This window comes from Mobula hypostoma, chromosome 11, assembly GCF_963921235.1.
Source record: "Mobula hypostoma chromosome 11, sMobHyp1.1, whole genome shotgun sequence".
NCBI lineage: Eukaryota > Metazoa > Chordata > Chondrichthyes > Myliobatiformes > Myliobatidae > Mobula > Mobula hypostoma.
The window spans coordinates 72434348-72450170 of record NC_086107.1 but is presented as its reverse complement, the minus strand read 5'-3'; the positions used below and the strand labels follow the sequence as shown (position 1 = coordinate 72450170).

The following is a 15823-nucleotide window of genomic DNA, read 5'->3' as shown; positions in this document are numbered from 1 at the left end:
TCATACTTAAATATATTCATCAGGATCAATCATAGAGTCTGACTCACAATGATGTGAGTAGCATAACTGTGTTCAGCATGTTCAGAAATATTCAATATCATTTAAAAGATCAGAAACAAAATATTCCAAATGATCTGCAAAATAGATTTAAATATCTGCATGCACCTTTAAGTGCTTTTACAAATTTGAATTAACAATCCATTGGAGGTTTCAATACTTGTTACATCCATATTACCACTTCCCAAAGGTCTTAGTCATTCCCATCCATTCAAACCAAAAGATCAGATTTGCCTCCTGATGCCTTACACTTATTTATGCAACTATCGCTGGCAGATTAAAGTTCTAACTCCTACATCAAATTTCATTAGATTAAAATCAGAATGCAGTCGTCTACCCACAGTGACCACCTGACACATGACCACTTGACACCAACAGCAGGATTCCTACATTCAGATGTGCAGAATATCGGGACTTTTGACAGTATTTTCCTGCAAAATCCTAGCCTTAAATCTTAATGTACTTTGGGTTAGTACCATTAAATATATAATGATTAGAGACTTATTGATCACATAAAATTGATATAGGTAGGGCTGTACAACGTATGCTGAGAAGCTGGGCAGCTAAATTACTAAAAACTGTTTAAATTAGGAAAATTACACTTGATTGCTTTCATTGATTAAAAAATAAAATGCCTTTCACTGGAATGTCCTACTTTCTTTAACTTCGCCATTTCCTGAAGATGATTTATGTTATTTTTGTTTATATTTCTTATGCAGTTACCACACACCTTATGATGCCAGGGTGCCCGGATCATCCACTTGCAGTTGGCGTGATCAGGATAAAAGTTTGGAAAATTTGGAGAAGTGAAATATCCATAATTTTCAGTAAGTAGATTTCCACATGTTTCTGAAAAATTAATTAAAACATAAACGTAGCTACAAATATAAAACAAAATATGTTTATATACTACATAAGAGGACGTTACTCTGTTAAGGAAGTATTCTATCTATACTATTTATACGAATCAGTATACCCAAATGAGAATGTTTGATTACTTGTTTATAGTCCGTATATCAAAAGGCACATCAGTCAATGTTTCTAATTCTGGATGAAGTTAAACAAATAGCTAGGTTACCACTGAATTCTTTACAAACTATTAAAATGATTTGCCTACTGTGAGCACCTCATTTTTATATGGATCCAGTGATGGGGGTGGGGGGAGCAAAATTGCAAATAGTTGTTTAAAACTAGAAAACGCAGAAAGCAATATAACCCAAATGACTTTGTAAGCTGTGTTCAGATTCAAGTTTATTGATTTCATAGACATACATACACATGCGTACAATTAGCTTTTGGTAGCAACAGCACAATACCGAACAAAGTAAAAACAAACACAACATAAACAGATTACCATAAATTATATCTAACTTACAACAAAATATACAATGACCCGGGGGGGGGTGGGGGGGGGAGAAGAAAGTGAGGGAGAAAGAGAAAATGTGTGCAAGAGAGAGAAAATGTGTGCAAGAGTGAGATATCGATCCCAGGTAGTGTTCAGGTTTGCCAGGTGGATTCAAGAACCTGATGCGAAGAAGTTGTTGTTAAATGAAATGGCATCCCAACAAAACATTAAGCTCACATGAAGTTGCAACCATAGAAGTGTTACAGCAAAGCAGGAATCCATTTATTGCATGAATTATGCCACAACTCTTAATACAACAATCTTTTCAGTCTCATTCTCTTGCCTACAAGACCAGGAAAGTGCCGATCAAAGGTGGCAAAGTAGTGCAGCTAGTAGAATTGCTGCTTCATAAAACCAGGAACCCAAATTCAATTTGGACCTTGTTTTTGTCTGTGTGAAGTTTGCACGTTCTCCCAGTGATCGTATGGGTTTTCTCCAGGTACTCTGGTTTCCTCCCACATCCCAAAGGCATGTAGGCTGGTAGGTAAATTGCCTCTATAAGTGCCTCATCCTTAGTGTGCAGATGAGTGATAGACTCTGTGGGGAGTTGATGTGAAGGTTAGAATTTTTTTTTAAAGTTATTCTATATTAGTGTACATAGTTTATGCTTGTCAGTGACTTAGTGGGCCAAAATGTCCACTCTCTGACTCGAAAACATATCAGCTTCTAGAATCAGCTGGTTTCCTTATTTTAGGTTGCAGCACATGTTTACAGTCAGCAAGTGTTATAGAAACAAAATTTCAAAAATAATAAGTTATTATTTTATACTTACTACACTCATATAGCTTGTTTATCTTCAAAATATCTGTTTCAGAAAGTCCCATCAATTGTCCAAGATATACATTTGGATCTAGTTTTGGCACAATGGTTGGTAAGCCAGGACTTTTGGAAAAAGCATACCTAAATTAAACAAAATAATTAATTCTCTTTTTTAAATAGAATGGTACTAAGTTCCCAAATTAGAAATAGCAAACAGTGTAGCAAAACATGACTTAATCTTTTCATTTCATTTAACAGAGTTGACAATTGAGCAAGGATGCCTTGGTCGTCCGGGTGGTGAATAATGCACACTTATGCGTTGCTTGGTCTTTGAGGAATACGGATTAAGAGGAGAATGCACAACAATCATAGGCAAGGAAGAAATGAGGGGTTTGAGGTGTATATGAAATGCAAGAGAACACTTGAAAGGGAAATCAGAAGGGCTAAAAGGCTTTAGGTTGCTGTAGCAGACAAGGTGAAGTAGAATCCCAAGGGCTTCTACAAATATAGTATTAAGACCAAAGTGATAGCAAGGGACAAAACTGGTTCCCTGGAAAATCAGTGTGGTCATCTATGCATGGAACCAGAAGAAATAGCCGGGGAGGGGGGTATTTACTTGTGAGGTGGACACAGAGTCAATAGAATTGAGGCAAAACAGTAGTGAGGTCATGGAACATATACGAACCCCCACAGAAGAATCTGAGGCAAATTAGGGTGGATAAGTCTCCAAGGCCTGACAAGCTATTCTCCTTGGATCTTGTGGGAATCTGGTGCAAAAATCAGAGATGCCTTGGCAGAAGTATTTAAAACATTCTTAGTCACAAGTGCTGCAGGATAGCCAGAAAATTATAGGCCCGATGTCTGCAGTAGGTGAATTATTGGCAGGTATACTGAAGGACCAGATACACTGTATAAGTATTGGAATAGAAAGGTCCTCATTAGGGATAGTCAAGCAACTCCTCTAGGGATAGTCAACATGGCTTTGCGTGTGGTAGGTTATATTTAATCAATTGTATATTTTCGAGGAGGGCAGCAGGAAAGTTGATGAAGACCGTAGACATTATCTACATAGACCTTATTAAAGCCTTTGACAAAGTCTCACATGTGAGGCTGGTGCAAAATGTTCAGTCACTTGGAATTCAGAATGAAGTAGTAAACTGGATTCAACACTAGCTTAATGAGACAAGTCAGTGTGGTAGACCATAAGATATAGAGTATTAGAAAAAATAGGCCATTCAGCCCATCAAGTCTGCTCCACCATTCCATCATGGCTGATTTAATATTCTTCTGAAATCTGTTCTCTTGACCCTTAATACACTTAGTAATCAAGAACTTATCAGTTATTGCGGTTCGACTGTCATCCCCGTCAGTGTTGTCTTCCAATCAATTTTGGCCAGTTCCTCTCTCAAGTCTCTGTAATTCCTTTTACTCCACTGTAATACTGATGCCTTTAATTTCAGGTTCTCCCTCTCAAACTGCAGGGTGAATTCTTTTGTTTTAAGATCACTATCTCCTTGGGGTTCTTTTACCTTAAGCTCCCTAAATCAAATTTGGTTCATTATGCAACACCCAATCCACAATTGCCTAGTAGACTCAATCACAAGCTGCTCTAAAAAGTCATCTCATAGGCTTTCTACAAATTCTTTTTCCTGAGATCCATCACCAACCTGATTTTTTCCAATTAACCTGCATATTGGAATCCTTCATGACTATTGTAAAATTGGCTTTTTTTACATTACTTTCCACATTCCTTTTCTATCTCCTCTTGTAAATTGTACCCCACAACCTCGCTACTGTTCAGAGGCCTGTATATTACTCCCATTAGGGTTTTTCTTTACCCTTGCAATTTCTTAATTCTTACCCACAAGGATTCTACATCTTCCAATCCTATGCTGGCTCTTTCCAAGGATTTTATTTTATTTTTACCAACAGAGCCACTTCACCCTCTGCCTATCACACTGTCCTTTCAATCCTTGTATGTTAAGCTCCCAACTATGATCTTCTTTCTGCCATGACTCACTAATGCCCACAACATCATACCTGCCAACTGTTAACTACAAGATTATCAAATTCTATCCCTAAGAATTCTCTCCAGTAACTTCCCTACCACTGACATGAGACTCACCAGTCTATAGTTTCCAAGATTATCCTGGTTCCCTTCTTGAATAACATTAGTTTCTTGCCAGCCCCCGAGACCTCGCCTGTGGTTAGAGAGGACACGAAGATATTGCTCAAGACCCCAGCAATCTCATCTCTTGCCTCTCTCAATAACCTATTAGCCTGGGAACTAATCCACCTTAAAGCTCTATAAGAGACCTAACACTACCTCCTCCTTTACCTTGAAATACCCTAGCATATTAATATACTCAGAAATGATCGGCCTATCCTCCACGTCCTTCTTAGTAAATACGGATGTAAAGTACTCATTTAGGACCTCATCCACATTCATTGCATCCAAGCAAATGTTCCCCCCTTTATCCTTGAGTGGTCCTACTCTCTCTCTCTAGTTACCCTTTTGCTCTTCATCTATGTATAGAATACATTGGGATTCTCTTTAATCCATGAATTTTTCATCATCCCTCTTGGCTTTCCTAATTCCTTTGAGTTCTTTCTGGTTTCTTTATAATTGCCAAGGGCTGTGTTTGATCTAGTTTCCTAAACTTTTTCCTTTTCCTTCTTCTGCATAACTTCATCACCTTCCTCAATATCCAAGGTTCTCTTACCTTGTCACCCTTCATCACCCTTCTCATTCCTTCTAATTGCAACATACTTGTCCTATACTCTGTGCAGTTAGTTGATCTTTAACCCAACTGCCGGATGACCAGAACAACAAACACAAAATGCTGGAGGAAATCAGTAGGTGAGGCAGCATCTATGGAAATGAATATAAAGTCGACGCTTTGGACCAAGACCCTTCATTAGCACTGAAAAGGGGGAAGATGCCGGGATAAAAATGTTGGGGGGGACGGTGGAGAGAAGGAGGACAAGTTAGAAGGTGAAGCCAGTTAGGTGGAGAAGGTGAAGGGCTGAAGAAGGAGGAATCTGACAGAAGAGGAGAGTGGACCATGAGAAAAGGGGAAGGAGGGGCACTGGGCAAGGTCAGAGGCAAGAAGAAATAGAAGAAAAGGGAAGGGAGCGAGGGGGAAAAACTATAAATAAGTATCAGAGGGAGAAATTGATATTCATGCCATTAGGTTGGAGGCTACCCAGACAGAATACAAGGCGTTGCCACTCCACCCTGAGAGTGGCCTCTTTATGGCAGAAGATGCAGCATGAACCAACATGTCAAAAGGGGAATGAGGATTGAAATTAAAATGGTTATCCACTGGGTAATTCTGCTTTTGGTAGATGGAGTGGAATACTCAAAGTGAACCCTATATTTACGTCGGGTTGCACCAATGTACAGGATGCCACATCAAGAGCATCGGATACAACAGGTGACCCAACAGATTCGTCTTTGACGTGTTGCTTCACCTAGAAGAACTGCTGGGGCCCTGAACAGAGGTGAGGGAGGAGGACAATGGACAGGTGCAGCATTTCTGTTGCTTGTAGGGATAAGTGCCAGGAGGGAGATTAGTTAGGAGGGACAAACGGACAGAGGAAGCTCAGAGTGAGCAATCCCTGTAGAGGACAGGAGGGGGTAGGTAAAGATGTGTTTAGTGGTAGGATCCCATAGAAGATGGTAGTTGTTGCAGAGACTGATGTGTTGGATGCAGAGGCTCATGGGTGGTAGATGAGGACGAGAAACTCTTTCCCTGTTAAGGTGGCAGGAAGGTGGGGTGAGCACGGATATCCAGGGAATAGAGGAGTTGTGGGTAAGGGCAGCATCAAAGCTGGAGGAAGAGAAGCACCATTCTTTGAAAAAGGGGGACACCTCTGATTTCCTGGAAAGGGAAGCCCCATTTTGGGAACAGATGCCGCAGAGACGAATGAACTGATAAAAGGGAGTAGCATTTTTACAGGATACAGGGTGGGAAGAGATAGTCAAGGCAGCCATGGGAATGACTAAGTTTATAAACAATGACAGTTTGTCTCCAGAAATGCTGAGAGAGAGATTGAGAAAAGGGAGAGAGATGCCAGAAATGGAACAAGTGAATTTAACTGCAGGATGGAAGCTGGAGGCAAAGTTGATGAAATTGATAAGCTCAGCTTGGGTGCATGAAGCAGCACCAATGCAGTTGACAATAGAGCATAGAAAGAGTTGGGGAGCATTACCATTGAAGGCTTGAAGCATTAACCCATGGCTACCCCCTTGAGGTGGACAAAGTTGGAGGAGCCTAAGGAGAAATTGGTGTGGGTGAGGGCCTGTTCTGCCAGATGACTAGTTGGTCACCATATAACCTGTCAGTTTAAAACAACAGGTGGATAATCAGAACTGCACAAAATATTCCAAATTAGGCCTCACCGTGTTATACAATTTAAACAATTTTTACTTCAAATACAGCCATAAAATAGACAGAACGGCAGCGTGTCTCAAAGGCCTAAATACACACGTGCATTCTACTATTGCATCAATTTATCGCTTGCAATTCTCACCAAATCTTACAGCTTACAGAACACATTAAACATAACAATCCCATTATGGAAGTGTTTTCTGTAGATGCCTTTCTACACTCTTCAGCACCTTACGTATTCAACAATAATGCCAATTCAAAGCTGACATCACATACACAATCATAACTGCACTCTGTATACTGCTGTTGCCGAATAAATTGAATATAAGAGGTACCTTCCCTGATAAATTACAAGGACACCCTTTCAGTCCAGTTCCTTATGGACATTAGGGTGACACAAGCCATCGTCCCATTACAGCGGAGGCTGCCATGGATGTAAATAAGGAGTACATATTTAGTGTATGTTTTATTTATTTACATCAGCATATCTATTGGCATTCCTGCTAATCAATACTTTCAAAAGCACCACGCTGTTTATTTTGAGTATCACTAGAGTCCGAAGAGCTTGGCAGCCTCTGCAAAGCAGGATGTTATACGCTGCAGGGCTGTCTCTATGTGGGCAACAAGGGCAGCATCATCGGCGAAGAGTAGCTCTTGGATGAGTTGCTCCAATGCCTTGGTGTGGGACTGTTTCGAGCATCATGCTGAAGAAGATGGTGAAGAGAGTCGGCGTGAGGACGCAGCCTTGCTTTACTCCCTTGCCTATTGGGAAGGGTTCTGAAAGATTGTTGTTGTGTCTGACTTGGCCACTCTGATCTTCGTGTAGCTGGATGATCATGCTGAGGAACTTCGGGGGGGGGGGGGGCATCCCAGTCATTCCATGATTTGCCACAGATCTTCCCTGTTCACGGCGTTGAACGCTTTGGTAAGGTCAACAAACATCACATACAATCCCTTGTTCTGTTCCCTACATTTCTCTTAGAGCTGCCTGAGAACAAATACCATGTCGGTGGTGCTCCTGTTGGCTCTGAAGCCACATTGGCTCTCTGGGAGGTGTTCTTCTGCAATGATGGGCACCATTCTGTCCAGGAGTACTCTTGCGAGGATCTTTCCTGCGAAAGAGAGAAGAGTTATCCCCTGGTAATTGGAGCAGTCGGGACTTCTCCCCCTTGTTCTTATACAGGGCAATGATGACTGCGTCACGGAGGTCCTGTGGTAGTTTACCTTGTTCCCAGCAGCAGACAAAGAACTTGTGGAGTTTGGTGTGTAACGCTGGGCCCCCATGCTTCCAAATCTCAGGTGGGATTCCATCAACCCCCGCTGCCTTGCCACTTTTCAGCTGCTCTATGGCCTTGACTGTCTCTTCTAGGGTTGGAATCTTGTCCAGTTCTGTTTTCTCTGGCTGTTGTGGGATGCGATGAATTGCTGAGTCTTGGACCACGCAGTTGGCGCTGAAGAGAGTCTGAAAATGTTCCGTCCACCGGTTCAGGATGGACGCCTTGTCTGTGAAGACTGCCTGACCATCTGCGCAAGGGACTCTGGACCTGGTGTAAAGGGCCGTACACCATACGAAGTCAGCTTGAAGAAGACAGAAGTTCTCCATCAGCCTGCACTTCAGGAAGATTACCACCCTCCCCACATCACTATTGGTGAGGTAGAGCTGAAGACAGTCCACCAGTTCAGCTACCTGGGGTGCACCATCTCATCAGATGCCAAGATCGACAAAGAGATTGACAACAGACTGGCAAAGCCTTTGGCAGTCTGTATAAAAGAGTCTGGAACAGCAAGCATTTGAAGAAAGGCACAAAGATCAGCGTGTACAGAGTTGTTGTACTGACCACCCTCCTGTATGGCTCCGAGTCGTGGGTCACCAACCGTCACCACCTACGGCTCCTTGAGCGTTTCCACCAGCGCTGCCTCCGCACCATCCTCAAATCCACTGGAGTGACTTTGTCACCAACATCGAAGTCCTCAAACAGGCGGAGGTCACCAGCATCGAGGCCATGCTGTTGAAGACGCAGCTGCGCTGGGCAGGGCACATCTTCAGGATGGAGGATCATCGCCTGCCCAAGATTGTGCTGTATGGCAAACTCTCCACTGGCCACCGTGACAGAGGGGCACCAAAGAAGAGGTACAAGGACTCTCTGAAGAAATCCCTTGGTGCCTGTCACATTGGCCATCGCCGGTGGTCTAATCTAGCCTCCGATCGAGAGGCCTGGTGCCACACCATTCACTAGTCTGTCTTCTCCTTCAAGAACGCACGCAGAGCTGGCATTGAGGATAAAAGAAGAAGGAGGAAGAACTGTGACACAGCAGCACCAAACCCAGAACAGAATTTCCCTTGCAGCCGCTGTGGCCGGATCTGTCTATTCCCTATTGGCCTCCTCAGCCACCAGCGAGCCTTGCAGAAGACGTGGGCAGACCCCTTCCTAAATCTTTGTTCGTGAAGCCAAGCCGTGACTGATGACTAGAGACCTCAAGATACTATCACCTGAACCTCGTTTCCCACGCAAAGAGGAAGACGCTTTTGCGTTCTTCCAGATACCATCACATTCAAATATACACATCATGATGATGAATCAGGCTAGGTTACAGGCATCCATCTCATGTGGTGGGACACCTAGTACAAGTGGCCTACAGTTAGACTTGATCAATTATAAAGTTAATGTGTCAATCCTGCAGAAAGAAAATTCACCTCAATTTTGTCTGGATGACATGGAATTAGGATCACAAGAGGATACAAGTTAGAAAAGCTATGGTGAGTATATGTGAAAATGCCTGGTACATTACTGAGCCTGCTTAACACCACACGAATGATGTTAAGTAGAATGGGGAAATCATCTTCAAACTCTTACAGGACTTTACATGGATCCAGGTGAACATCATAACATCCAAACATTTCCGGTTTAGAAGTACAGTGTTCCTATGGTAGCCAGTATTAGTTAGCCCATGAAATAGCAACTGATGGAAAAGCGATTGTTACTAATAAGTAATACGAAAGAAATTAGAACCTTTGTTCTTCAATGGAGTCTTATATTGCTTCAACAAGACCACTGCATGATGTCACATGGAAGCAGACTTGTATACCGCAAGACCAAAGAGGTGAGACTGAGAACATATTGCAATTTTGTAGAGATCCCACCTAGCAAAGACTGTTACTACCCAGGAGCTGACCACTATTCTTCAGTGGGGAGTGTACTGTTACCATAAGGTAGGAAACAACTAATATGCAAGAGCTAACAGTTTATACTTGTTGGACTATTTATAGCCACAGTATACAGTACATGGTTTAGTACTGTGACTATTTTTCTTAATATTGCAGTATTGCCTCAACTCACTCCAACAAACTTTACATTTGCCCCACATGAGCTCAACTTCCTGCTGAAATCAAGCAACAGAATAAATGGAAAATGATTCTGCCTATGGCATCTCCCAATCCAGAATTAAAATCACCCAACTTCAGCAATTGTGAGCTATAGCACACAGTGTTTACTAATGCAGCATACATACGCCAATTTCCAATTAATTCCATGTAGCAGGAGCACTGCATCACATCTTGGTTATTAGCACCAAATAACTGTTAGCTAGAGAAATGCTTTCAGAGATTTTACTAAGAACTAATCTCTTCCTTCATCTTTTACAATGATCTCAGGTTTGTCTTCACAATTGAGATCAGCTAAAGATGACATCAGAAGTTTTTATGGACCTGGGAAACAACTTAATCTAGTTCATCTGCTAAACAGTTTAAATTTCCTGTTGTCATGTCTCTTTTTCCTTTTTTAAGGTGGCTGGGACCCTGTCAGTCCATGATCGACAGCTGCACCCAAACTACATTCTTCACAGATGGCGGATTCTTACTCTTCGGAATTCGCCAAGCGGCCTGCATTTTGGGATCTCCAGGAGCAGCTTGGAAGATGTGCGCCTTCGTGGATGACCCGATTCCTCAGCAATGTCACCAACTGAATGAAGTGTCAAGGGAGATTGAAACATTGAGATAGGGGACTTCCGGGTCATCAAGGGAATGGCGACGTAAGGAAAAGGTCTCTCGACAAAAAAGAAGGTAAACTGCCCCAAAATCGAATTTAGACAAATACTTAATATTGCATAACTATATTAATAAAAGGGGCAAGATTATGTTTGTCCGCTCCGAAGGCTGACAAACATAAAGAGACGCAGCAAGGCAACGGGCCTAGCTCCCCCACGGCAAGCCAGGACGGAGGTAATGAGGGGGAATCGGTGACTCTGTCTTTGATTCTCGGAGAGATTCGCGAGTTCCGACAAGATAACAGCAAACAGCTGGAAGATATTAAAGGAGAAATAGTAAAAACTAACTTGCGGATAGATGAAGCCGAAGTGAGGATTGTTGGAATTGAAGAGAAGCTACAAAACACAGAGGAGGTGATAGCAGAAATGCTGAAGCTACAAGACCAGATCCAGTGGAAACTAATAGATCAAGAAGGCCGCTCAAGAAGGGAAAATGTGAGGATCTACGGAGTTCCCGAAGGAACTGAAGGTAAACCCGGATTGATGATTCCCTTCGTGGAGAAGCTACTTAGAGAGAACCTTGATATACCGGCCGCAAAAGACCTACAGATAGAAAGAGCTCACCGCGTGTTGGCACCACAGCCTCCAGCAGGCGCCCAGCCCGGATCGGTTCTGGTCAGATTTCTCAGTTACAGAACGAAGGAAGAGGTGCTTAAACGGGCATGGCAAAAGAAAGGTTTCATGTGGAACAACTGTAAAATCAGTTTAGACTATGACTACGGTGGAGGAGGCAACGTTGGACCTGGCGGACCGGGGACTACCTATTAAAGTTATCACCCAACCGGAATCGCTACTGGAGAGGATTCGGCAGAAGTCGTGGCAGTTAGTGGTGCGAGGACACTCCACTCGAACCAGAGTGTCAAACTACAAGGAAAAGCTGCAAATATTCAGACGCGAATGTACAGAGAACACAGATTAATTAAGAGAAATGACTGAAAAGAGTAAATCGGACTTAAAGGTAAAATGAAAACTGGTAACTGAAAATAAACTAGGCGGAATAATTTGAATGATAGCAATTTGGTCGAGACATAAATAGGAGAAAATTCTCTATGATTATTCAAACTGCTGAGGGCCCTCTAACACAGGGTGAAGATAGAGGTTATCCCTCTGAACTGAGGGGGGTCGGTGCTCAGGCCTCACTGTGGGAAGTCGGGAAAAATTTTCAAATGTTACACGTTCAAAAATGTCTAGGGTGTGGTTATATGTCTTGGTTTACTGTTGAGAAGGGACTGCTTACTGTTTGGTTAGAAAAGGAGAGTTTTTTTTTCTACTGGAGAAAAATGCAAATTGAACTGGTAAAAATAATTTCCTATAATGTTAATGGGGTTTTGAATCCAATTAAAAGAAATAAGATTATGTCTGAATTGAAAAAAGAGAGGGCACAAATAGCTTTCCTCCAGGAAACACATATGAGCCAATCTGAACATGGAAAATTAAAAAGAATGGGCTTTAAGCAGGTATTTTATTCATCATATAAATTGAGTCACAAAAGAGGGGTAGCTACTTTAATATCAAGTACTCTTAATTATGAACATATTTCAGAGACTAGAGACAAAGAAGGACGGTTCGTAAAAATCACAGGAAGAATAGAAGGTACAGAAATAACATTGCTGAATGTTTATGCTCCTCCAGGTTGTGAATGGTCATTTTATAGACACATTTTTGACCTAATGGTCAGTTCTCAAGGGGTAGTAATTTGTGGAGGGGATTTTAATATTAGATTAAATCCAATATTAGATTCTTCAAGAATAGTTACTCAGAATAAACCTCTGACTCGGAAAGTGAAATCATTGATGGAGGAGTTGGGATTTATAGATGTCTGGAGGGAATTACACCCTACTAGTAAAGATTATACATATTACTCTTTCCCTCATTCAGCCTATTCAAGGATAGACTATTTCTTTATCTTTAATACAGATAGACTCAGGATAAAAAACTGTAATATCGCAACAATTGATCTGTCGGATCATAGCCTAGTCTCTATGTCTCTAATCCTGGAAAGGAAAATGAGGAAAACACTATGGAGGCTAAACTCACATATACTCAATAACCCGAAAGTAATGGAGAGATTAAGGGGGGAAATCAAAGAATATCTAGACCTTAATGACACGGGAGAAACATCACCAGTGATCTTATGGGATACATTGAAAGCTGTACTGAGAGGGAAAATTACTTCCATTACCACTCACATGAAAAAAATCAATGCACAAAAATTAGCAGACCTTCAAGGAAAATTAAAACAACTTCAAGTTGTAGATAGCAACAAAAGTAATTCAAATCAAAAACAGGATATTAGGAAACTGCAAAGTGAAATTTACGATATTTATACGTTGGAAACTCAAAGAAATTTTCTTTACCTGAGACAAAAGAATTATGAAGTAGGAGGTAAATCAGCTAGATTATTAGCATATAAATTACGAAAACAACAAGCAGACAATACAATTCATAAAATAAAGAATCCAAAGACAAAGCTTGTGGAGAGTACAATAGGGAATTCAAGAGAGTTTTGAAACATATTATCGAGAGCTGTACTCCCAACCCTGGGCCCCCAACGAGCCCTATATAGACAGTGTATTGAATTTTTTAGATCTACCTAAACTTACAGATTTAGAAAATGAAAGTTTATTAGAACCAGTAACTGTCAAAGAACTGAACGTGGCCATCTCTAGGTTAAAGGCTGGAAAGTCCCCGGGTTCTGATGGGTTTACCTCAGAGTGGTACAAGTCCCTGAAGACACAGTTAGCCCCATTACTACTTAACACCTTTAATTGGACCTTGCAGAGAGGAGAAACTCCACCTTCCTGGAGAGAAGCGATTATTTCAGTTATTCCTAAAGAGGGTAAAGATAAACTAGAATGTGGCAATTATCGGCCAATTAGTGTTCTTAATTTAGATTACAAACTATTTACATCTATATTAGCGCGCAGATTGGAAAAGCTTTTACCTGGCCTAATCCATTTAGACCAGACTGGATTTATTCAACAAAGACAAACACAGGACAACATAAGGAGAACTCTGCACATATTAGAACAGGTTAATAAGAACGAGACAGAGACAATGGTAGAAGGATTTGACGCTGAGAAAGCTTTTGATTCGGTTAGTTGGGCATTCCTATACAGAGTGTTAGGAAGATTCGGCTTTCAAGAAAAGTTTATTAAAGTAATTCAGACTCTATATGACAGCCCTACAGCCCGAATTAAGATAAATGGGGACCTCTCTGACTGCTTCATCTTAGAGAGAGGCACTAGACAGGGATGCCCAATTTCTCCTCTCCTTTTTGCGCTATATATTGAACCGCTTGCCCAACTAATAAGACAGAGTGAAATCGTAAAAGGTATCAAGGTGGCAGGGATTGAACAGAAAGTGGCGTTATTCGCAGATGATGTTTTGGTCTATCTGAGTGAACCAGAAAAATCATTTATAGGATTGTTTACACTGTTGGATTACTTTGGGAAAATATCAGGTTATAAAATAAATGTAAAGAAAATGCAGGTTATGTCCCTAAATTATACACCATCCAAAAAATTGCAGGATACATACGATCTTAAGTGGGAAGCTAAATCATTAAAATATTTAGGAATAACCCTGCCGAAGGATCTTTCAACACTGTCACAGGTAAATTATGGGCCATTAATCTCAGAGATAAAAGCAGATATGCATAGATGGAATCTTATCCCCTTTTTAAGTTTAAATTCAAGGATAAATATTATAAAAATGAATATTCTTCCTCAGTTATTGTATCTTTTCCGTACTTTACTGGTGGAGGTGGATGATAATCAATTCAGGGAATGGGACAAATGGATTTCCCGCTTCATTTGGCAAGGAAAGAAACCTAGAATTCGATATAACACCTTACAGTTAGGGAAGGAAGGAGGAGGTATGGTTCTTCCTTGCCTGAGAAATTATTTTTATGCCTCACAGATAACCCCTCTGTTATATTGGTGTAATAAGGAATATAAGGCTAGATGGAAGGAAATAGAATTTGGATTAGTTGACAGTTTTCCTCTACAGGCCTCAATAGCTGACAAAGGATTGATGGCCCAGTTGGAGAAATTTAAAAACGGTTGGATAAATCTTACATTAAAAGTATGGCAGAAGGTGGTTAATTCATGTGGAATTAATAACATGTTAAAACTCTTTAGATGGTGTGCATATGATACCGAATTCCTTCCCAACAGAGGAGATAAAAGATTTGAGCTATGGATAGAGAGAGGTCTTACAACCTACCTCTCATTTATAGATAAAAGAGTATTACAAAGTTTCCAAATCCTGCAGGACAAACATGGCCTAGAACATAATGACTTTTTTAGGTACCTTCAAGTACGAGACTATGTTAACCAGAGTTGTAGATATACAGACCTATCAACAGTAGAATTAGTATTTTTCAAGATTCTGAATTCGGCTTGCAGTTCAATACCTAGTAAATCAGTTTCTCGATTATATAATGCACTCTCCCATGCTAAAAATGTAAATACACTGTATATTAAAGAGAAGTGGGAGAAAGAAGCGGGGTTGGTACTTTCAGAGGAGGCTTGGGGGAAAATCTGCAGCTTTCAATGGTCCTCAACTAATTCTTTGACTTGGAGAGAACATTGTTGGAAAAACATAAGATACTTCAAGACCCCATATCAGGAAAAATATAAAGATACAAATGTGATGTGTTGGAGAAGGTGCGGCTCCAAGGAGGCAAATCATTTTCATATTTTCTGGGATTGCCCTAAATTAAGTCTATTTTGGGAAGGTATTCATAGAACATTAGTTAAGGTACTTAGGTCCCAGATACCTCTGAACTTTGAGACGCTCTATTTGGGGCATGTATTGTTTCTTGAACAGAAGGAAGATATAAAGTTGCTGCAGGCCCTCTTAGCGGCAAGTAAGAAATCAATCACTAGAAAATGGCTAAATCCAATACCACCTACATTAGAAGATTGGTACGAAATTATCTTGGAAATATTTAAAATGGAAAAGTTGACTTACTCCCTGAGAACTCAAAAAGAAAAATTTTATCAAATCTGGAATAAATGGATTGAATATATAACCCCAATGCGAGCAGACTTTAGATGACTCTCCTAATGATTTATATTGCTCTTCTCATCAACACAGTAATATTGCTAACGTAAGCACCCCTAGTCTAAATGTCTGTTTTTTTTTGTTTTCTTTTGGA

At 40.9% G+C, this 15823-nt stretch overlaps 1 protein-coding gene across 1 annotated transcript in view; it reads right to left on the bottom strand.

The window, feature by feature from the left end:
* The window catches only part of LOC134354321 (astacin-like metalloendopeptidase), a 108505-nt gene that overhangs the window by 40507 nt on the left and 52175 nt on the right, over nucleotides 1–15823 (bottom strand). The window contains exons 9-10 of the mRNA XM_063063254.1: nucleotides 2235–2362; nucleotides 788–906 (exon numbers count right to left, since the gene is read on the bottom strand). Coding sequence (XP_062919324.1) covers nucleotides 788–906; nucleotides 2235–2362 — 247 coding nt within the window. The remainder of the gene's footprint in view (nucleotides 1–787; nucleotides 907–2234; nucleotides 2363–15823) is intronic.